Genomic DNA, 8957 nt, shown 5'->3' with positions numbered 1-8957 from the left:
GGTTTATAAATAAGCGGTTTAAGTTTTAAATTTTATAATAATGTATACAGATTTTGTTTCCTTATTTTATAAGAGGTGAATAAATAGGTTCTTAAATATAGTATGAGATGTCAGATTCTCATTGGTTAAAATAAGGAGAAGTGAACAAAAGGGTTCACTTTAGGAGTGAACCCAAGAATTGTCCTACTTCTATTACGTTTTTTTTCCTTCCATTTTTTTCCCTTTCCTTCCTTTTATTATGTCTGACGAGTTCTGGAATGACCTGCAATATATGGCTCTGGGCAGAGATGATCCTGAACTGTTTATTCCTCATGTCACTTATGCTGGAGTGTTAGCTAGGAACCGAGTTAGCTTGATTGGGAGACCTCTTAACCCTAGAGAGCAAGACCTTAGACGTGTGATCTACTCCCTACCCCACCTTTGGGTTCTAGCATCGCGGGTTCATGGACGCGTTTTAGATGACAGCTATGTCCAGTTTTTATTTCGGTCAGAGGTGGATCTGTTTGCAGTTCTACGAAGGGGACCTTGGGTGGTTGACAACTGGTTTGTTGCTCTACAAAGGTGGGAAGACTTTCCTGAGCATGATTTTCTCAATAGTATTGATCTTTGGGTCCAAATCCGAGGTATACCTCTGCCTTATGTTTCACAAGAAGCAATTAAGTTTATTGCCAAAACTCTTGGAGAGGTTGTTGAGTTAGATTTCAATGAGGAGACTACTTCGCAGTTCTCTTTTATAATAGTAAAGATAGGAATTGGAATCACAGACCGTATGCGTTTCTTTAGAAGAGTCAGATTTGAATCAGGAGAAGGGGCCATGATAGGTTTTGAGTATGAAAAGCTCAAGAGGATTTGTACGAAGATAATCTTTAAAGGTGAGAGTGTTCTAAGCGTAGGAAAGGAAAGCAAGTTCAGTTAGAAACTGAGAGAAACACTCGCCAACGTCGAAAGGATGTCGTATTAAGGTTTTATTCGACTGAGCATGAATCTCCATGACAACCGAACAACAAACTAATCTCAGAGAAAGATCGGTTTCTTTGACTCTGAGATTTCACCTTTTGTTTTAGGTTTTTTAGTTTGAATTAGGTAATAATCTTCACTTTTCAGATCAAGAAAGTGGATGCTTTTTGTACACCCTGTGTTGTTATGGTCTGATGATCATATGACAAAGAAAGGTCGTAGACGAAATTCATGAAGACCTTGATTTCACCTTTTGATGATGATGGGGTGATAAGTACAATACTTTCACATCTAAAGCTTATGTTAAATACTTTAAGACCAAAGCCAATGATCTTCATTGCAATTTTGGTCTTGTTGTGCATGATATGGAGTTGCGCTTATCCCCCATCATCCAATAGTTATCATATAACTGCTTTGTAATCTAATGTTGCTCTGTTTTCATATGTGTTGTAAAATTTTCGTCTCACCAACTTGGTTTTCACCACTGATGGTTGATGCTGTTGTTTAATATATAAATCATACTTGAAAAAAAAAGTGTTAAGATATTTTTCCAAAAGGAAATTGCTAAAATGTCAAGATATTTTTTCTTGGATAATTTTTTATGTATATAATTTTGAGAGGAATGACCGCCTCTTCTCAGTTTTTTAAGTAGACTAGGTTTAGCGTGGGTTGATTTGATATATTTTGATAAAAATTATATATGATTGATTACGGTAATAAAATATTATCTCATAAAAAAAATTAAAATTAGTACTAAGGAAAAAAATAAATTTCAAATACACAATTTTTTAAAATATGAAAATCAGTTGTGTTATAAAATCAAATCTGATAAAAAAATCATAAATTTAACTTGACGTCCAGGCGAGGCAAATCAAACTGATGACCTCACATATCCTAAACCATTTTCTTTGACCACCAGAAAAAACGAAACAATTTTATAATCATGAATTTAACTCGTTTTCATATTTAATTGATCGCTACCACCTATGTTTTCGTGTTTTTATTCAATGTTTTCTTATTCTTCATATTCTTTCTTGTCATTTTCATTGTCAAATGTTGTGTTAATTGTCATCGTAACTTTTACTGTTTGGTTCTTCGTTATACTCTTTTTCTTCTTCTTCCTCGTCAACTTCTTCACATTCTTCCACTGTAAAACATTTTTTAGACTACCACACAACTTGTTTACCCATCAAACTCCAAGAACAAAATCATTTCTTTTCTCATAAAATTTGTGAAATTCATGATTACCAGCATAGTCAACACATGCACCCAATTACTGACAATTTTATCCATATACTTATTTGGTTTTAGCTCCACGCATTTAGAAACTTCTCAAACCAAAATCCATACTTGGTTTATAATATTTTAATAACATAATAAAACATACTAATAATTTATTTAATATGAATCATATGATATATAGAATTATGAGTACACTATAAGAACATATTAATTATAAATAAATAATATCAATTATATTATATTATCAAATAATATCAACCGTATCATATTATCAAATAACCGTAACCGTATATAACAGTAACTGCTTGAACCGTAACCGTATTTAAACGTAACCGTTTAACAAAAGGTTACAAAAATTTCTAACCATAACCGATGGTTAATAAACCTTAACCGTGACAACTGTAACCCTGGTCATACTTATGTATAGCTAATAAAACATGTGTGTTTGTCGTCCATCTTTCTTCTTTAAACCTCAAAATTGGACTCAAACATCAAATTAAGGTCTTGCGATGTCAATCCTTCTTTCTTAGACCCAAAAATAAAAAATTAATGAAAGAATATCAACTCATCTATAAAATCATACACAAAAATATGTTTTACAGCTCATAAGAAATAAAAGCACAAATGTAGATAAATAAGATAATTTATGTTTTGCATCAATTTTTATAATATTTTAAACTTTTAAAAGATTTCAAAATATAAAATTTAAACCTTTTAAAAATTTTCAATATTTATAATATTTTAAACTTTTAAAATTTAAAACTTATAATATTTAAAAAAATTTAAAAGCTAAGAAATTTTAAAAGTTTCAATATTTATAATATTTAAACTTATAAAATTTTAAAATATTATAATATTTTTTTGAAACTGTTTAAAGTTTTAATTTGATCAAATAAAAAACCAGATCAAACCAAATAAAACTTTTAAACTTGGACGCCTGATAAATCAAGCTTTCCTGCTCATTCGTTGTTGGAAGCATATTAATCTTATTTATACTGGTTCTGAACCATTGTCCAATAAATTTCTAGCCGATGTGGAATATTGTGCTTAGTTCTTTGATTTCCATAAATTTAAAATTTTCCTTTTTCTAAAAAGTTCTGTAAATTTAAAAAATGTTAATGAATAACATGTCAAATCATAATAGGTTGTTTAAAATAATTCTTAATATAGAAAATTCTGGAAATTGTATAAAATGTTAATAAGTGATATGTCAAATTTCTATTGGTTGTTTAAAATCCTATGTGGACGGCCTTAGGAGCTTATAGCTCATATTTTTTATTAGTATAGATTAAGAAAACTTTAATTTATTATATAAAAATAAAGAAATACACTAAGATAATGTTAGAATAAAAAAATTATAGAATTTATAAATTTATGTGAAGTTTGAGATATGAGGGTTATTGAGATGTGTCTTTTTCTATTTATGGAAAAATTGGAATTAGAATCCTATTATAAATTCATTATTTAATTGGATAGTTAATGCAGTAATCCTTATATCAATTTATATTTATAAGGAGTTACATAAGCTACATGAGAGTTACAAAATGTAATAAACACATATTAATCTATTTTAATATTTATTATGTTTCTAATTGTTATTAGTCATTTATTACAATATTAATAGTACTATGGAAGTTATAAAAGTGTCAACATATAACATAAGTAAATAATTTCAATAAAATGGAATTTAGTACCTTAAAGATGTATATGNTCATCTATAAAATCATACACAAAAATATGTTTTACAGCTCATAAGAAATAAAAGCACAAATGTAGATAAATAAGATAATTTATGTTTTGCATCAATTTTTATAATATTTTAAACTTTTAAAAGATTTCAAAATATAAAATTTAAACCTTTTAAAAATTTTCAATATTTATAATATTTTAAACTTTTAAAATTTAAAACTTATAATATTTAAAAAAATTTAAAAGCTAAGAAATTTTAAAAGTTTCAATATTTATAATATTTAAACTTATAAAATTTTAAAATATTATAATATTTTTTTGAAACTGTTTAAAGTTTTAATTTGATCAAATAAAAAACCAGATCAAACCAAATAAAACTTTTAAACTTGGACGCCTGATAAATCAAGCTTTCCTGCTCATTCGTTGTTGGAAGCATATTAATCTTATTTATACTGGTTCTGAACCATTGTCCAATAAATTTCTAGCCGATGTGGAATATTGTGCTTAGTTCTTTGATTTCCATAAATTTAAAATTTTCCTTTTTCTAAAAAGTTCTGTAAATTTAAAAAATGTTAATGAATAACATGTCAAATCATAATAGGTTGTTTAAAATAATTCTTAATATAGAAAATTCTGGAAATTGTATAAAATGTTAATAAGTGATATGTCAAATTTCTATTGGTTGTTTAAAATCCTATGTGGACGGCCTTAGGAGCTTATAGCTCATATTTTTTATTAGTATAGATTAAGAAAACTTTAATTTATTATATAAAAATAAAGAAATACACTAAGATAATGTTAGAATAAAAAAATTATAGAATTTATAAATTTATGTGAAGTTTGAGATATGAGGGTTATTGAGATGTGTCTTTTTCTATTTATGGAAAAATTGGAATTAGAATCCTATTATAAATTCATTATTTAATTGGATAGTTAATGCAGTAATCCTTATATCAATTTATATTTATAAGGAGTTACATAAGCTACATGAGAGTTACAAAATGTAATAAACACATATTAATCTATTTTAATATTTATTATGTTTCTAATTGTTATTAGTCATTTATTACAATATTAATAGTACTATGGAAGTTATAAAAGTGTCAACATATAACATAAGTAAATAATTTCAATAAAATGGAATTTAGTACCTTAAAGATGTATATGATTATTAATATAAGAGTTACAATATATGTGACAGAATTTGGAATCTAGTAAAATATGTGATAATGTTCACCAAAAATACATTTATTAGTTAGTATATTTTTTTTTAGTTAATATAACTATAAATATATGATAGGAATCTCAACGTAATCAAATTAATATGAGAGTTACAAAATATGTGATAGACTATGAAATTTAATAAAATATATGAGAAGGTTCATAAATACTTACATTTATTATTTTTCAAATAGAAAATGTTAATGTAACTAATAATATCTTATAGGAATTTCAAGCAAAACATATTATATATCTACTATAATAAATAAATAAAAGAAAAAATAAATAAAATAATAAATCATTATTTTGGACAATATGCTACACAAATTAAAAAATAAGTTAAACATCTTATAATGTATAATATGAAATAATATTTTGTCTTAAAAATACAAATATAAATAAAATACGATATGTCATATAAATTTAATTGAAAAAAATAGACTAAAAATACTAAAGAGAAAATGACACATGTTGCATGAAGAGAGTGTCAAATTGCAACTTCTTAGAGAAAAAGANATTTTCCTTTTTCTAAAAAGTTCTGTAAATTTAAAAAATGTTAATGAATAACATGTCAAATCATANTTGGACTATATACTACACAAATTAAAGAATAAATTAAACATCTTATAAAGTATAATATTAAATTATATTTTGTCTTAAATATAAATATAAATATAAATATAAATAAGATAATGTATGTCATATAAAGTTAAGTGAAAAAATACACTAAAAATATTAAAGAGAAAATAACAAATGTTGTAAGAAGAGAGTGCCAAATGACAACTTATTAGAGCTTATTCAAAGAGAACCTTACTTTATTATATAAGATATTCTAGATCCACTATCATAATAATAATAAGATGATCTTAACTTTTAATAAATAATATTTTTTTCATTCACCCAACTTTTAATGATAAGACTTTATATCTTAACACTCCTTTGATTATAAATACACAATACCTTCCTCTTAAAATCTCCATATCTAGCTAGTGCAATCTAAAAGTTTTTGAAAAGTTTTTGAAAGAAAGTGATTATTTGATCAAAAACATGAATTTTAGTATGTTTTTCCTTCTTCATTAATTAATCATAATTTTTCTGTAGTTACATCTCTGTTTGGAATTGATATATTAAACTTTTACAATATGTACAGATTATGGAGACACTAAAATTGTATGGCCAACAGAAGATCACATGGCCACTATAGTCTGGCTTCACGACATCGGGCAGAATGGCAAAGAGTAACACAATCACATGCTTTACTTTTTATTTTATATATATATATATATGATTCGTTTTTTCAAGTATCTAAGTTACCTATTTCGTTATAACAAAAGTTTAAAACTAGTGACATCTTCTACTAATAGAGTAATTTATAAACATTTCTAAAAGGTATTTTTAAAAGTTGACTTTGACATGTTCTACAAATATTATGATTTGATTTGAAGTGTTATTTGTATATAACTTTTTTCCTTTTTAGTAATAAAATATTGGTGACCTCACAAAAATAATTAATAACTTTTCTCTGTCGTACAATTTCACATAAATTTCATTTCTTATGTTCTCACTTCACTAAAGTTACATATACGTAAAATCGTGTTCTTCTATGTACTTGAAGTGTATCTCTGATCACTCTATATATGTTGTTGAAGGTTTCTGATTCAATTCCTGATTTGATCTTGGTTAGACGTAACCGAAGTCAAGAAGAGTTGGATTGGGTGGTTATCTCCGGTTTAGAGGAATGTGACTAAACCAGAAAGAAGAAGCCAAATGCGAAACTTCTAACTGCAGTGGAGGGTTCGTTGGTATATATAAAGATGCTGAGTTTTCTTATTTTTTAAGCTTCTTCTTCTTTTGTATCGGTTCTGAGTTTGTTCAAGTGTGAGGAAAACTTAGAGAGAGAGTTCACCATTGTTGTAAGCTCGAGCTTGAGCTGAGATTCACCTTGCTTGATAGTGAATTTGCCGGATTGATTCGGCTCCGGATGTAGGCTTGATCACACCGATCTCGCTGAACCGGGTTAACAATTGTGTGTCTTGTGTTCTTGTTTTCTTTATCTTCATTCTTTGATTTCACATTGATTTCGATTGAGAGAGTGATTCGTGAGATTTGTGAGACCAATTCATATTGTTCTTGATTCGAATCGTAACAGATTGGTATCAGAGCTTGGTTCGCTCGTCAATCTCAATCGATCGATGGCAACAACTACGAGAGTAGAGATCAAGGTGTTCAATGGAGATAGCGATTTCTCGCTATGGAAGATCAGAGTATTGGCGCAGCTTGGGGTTCTTGGTTTAAAGAGTATCCTAACTGATTTTACTCTGACGAAGACTGTTCCGGTAACGAAGGATGAAGAAAAAAAGATTTCTCCAGAGGAATCATCAGAGTCGTCATCATCACAAACTAAGGAGGTACCAGATCCAATCAAGATCGATAAATCACAGCAAGCTTTGACAATTATCATTAATCATGTTGGCGATAAGGTACTTAGGAAGATTAATCACTGTGAGACAGCAGCTGAGATGTGGGCATTGTTGAATAAACTGTATATGGAAACTTCTCTACCAAATCGAATTTATGTGCAGTTGAACTTCTATTCGTTTAAAATGGTTGATGCTCAGACTATCGATCAAAACGTTGATGACTTCTTGAAGATTGTTGCTGAACTTGGTAGCTTGGAGATACAGGTGTCAGAGGAAGTGCAAGCTATATTGCTGTTGAATTCTTTACCAGCTAGTTATGGTCAACTCAAGCATACACTCAAGTACGGTAACAAGAGTTTGTCAGTTCAAGATGTTGTTTCTTCGGCTAAATCCTTAGAACGAGAGCTGGCAGAGTCAAAGGAGTCAGTAAGGTCTACATCCGCTGTTTTGTACACAACTGAAAGGGGAAGACCTCAGCAGAGAAGTCAACAGAGTGGTTTTACAAGTAAGAGTAGAAGTCGATCAGGCTCAAGATCGAAGGTCACCTGTTGGTTCTGTAAGAAGACTGGGCACCTGAAGAAAGACTGTTATGCTAGAAAAAGGAAAATGGAGAATGAAGGCCAAAACGAAGCAGGAGTTATTACAGATAAGTTGGTATTCTCAGAAGCTTTGAGTGTTAACAATCAACTGGTTAAAGATCTGTGGATTCTTGATTCTGGATGTACATCTCATATGACATCTAGAAGGGATTGGTTCAGTAGTTTTGATGAAAATGGTGGAACGACTATTTTACTTGGTGATAATCATTCAGTGGAGTCTCAAGGTCAAGGTTCTATTCGTATTGAAGCTAATGGCGGGTCAATCAAGGTTTTGAATAATGTCAAGTATGTTCCAAATCTGAGAAGAAACCTTATTTCTACTGGTACTCTTGACAGGCTTGGGTATAAGCATGAAGGTGGAGATGGAAAGGTGAGGTATTATAAGCACAATATAACTGCTTTGTCTGGAATACTGCAAAATGGTTTGTACATTCTTGAAGGTAAGACAGTTATCAGTGAGAATTGTAATGCAGAGGGCAGAACAGATAGTACAGTGTTATGGCATAGTAGGCTTGGTCATATGAGCCTTAACAACATGAAGATTCTGACTGGTAAGGGATTATTACAGAAGAATGACATTAAGGATTTGGCATTTTGTGAGCACTGTGTTATGGGGAAATCGAAGAAACTAAGCTTTAATGTTGGTAAACATACTACTGAAGATGTGTTGGGATATGTTCATGCAGATCTATGGGGCTCACCAAATGTCACTCCATCATTATCAGGAAAACAGTACTTCTTATCGATTATAGATGATAAGACCAGAAAGGTATGGCTTATGTTTCTTAAGACTAAAGATGAGACATTTGACCGTTTTTGTGAGTGGAAG

The 8957-nt window shown here is 29.1% G+C and overlaps 1 protein-coding gene across 1 annotated transcript; it reads left to right on the top strand.

Annotated features, from left to right (window-relative positions):
- Positions 239-916, top strand: LOC109128740 (uncharacterized protein At4g02000-like). Its single transcript, XM_019235608.1, has one exon. The coding sequence runs from the start codon at positions 239-241 to the stop codon at positions 914-916; it is 678 nt and encodes a 225-aa protein (XP_019091153.1).

The sequence above is a fragment of the Camelina sativa genome, chromosome 14 (genome assembly GCF_000633955.1).
Source record: "Camelina sativa cultivar DH55 chromosome 14, Cs, whole genome shotgun sequence".
In the NCBI taxonomy this organism is placed as follows: domain Eukaryota; kingdom Viridiplantae; phylum Streptophyta; class Magnoliopsida; order Brassicales; family Brassicaceae; genus Camelina; species Camelina sativa.
Note: the sequence above shows the minus strand (reverse complement) of the source record. Positions and strands in the feature narration are given on the sequence as shown.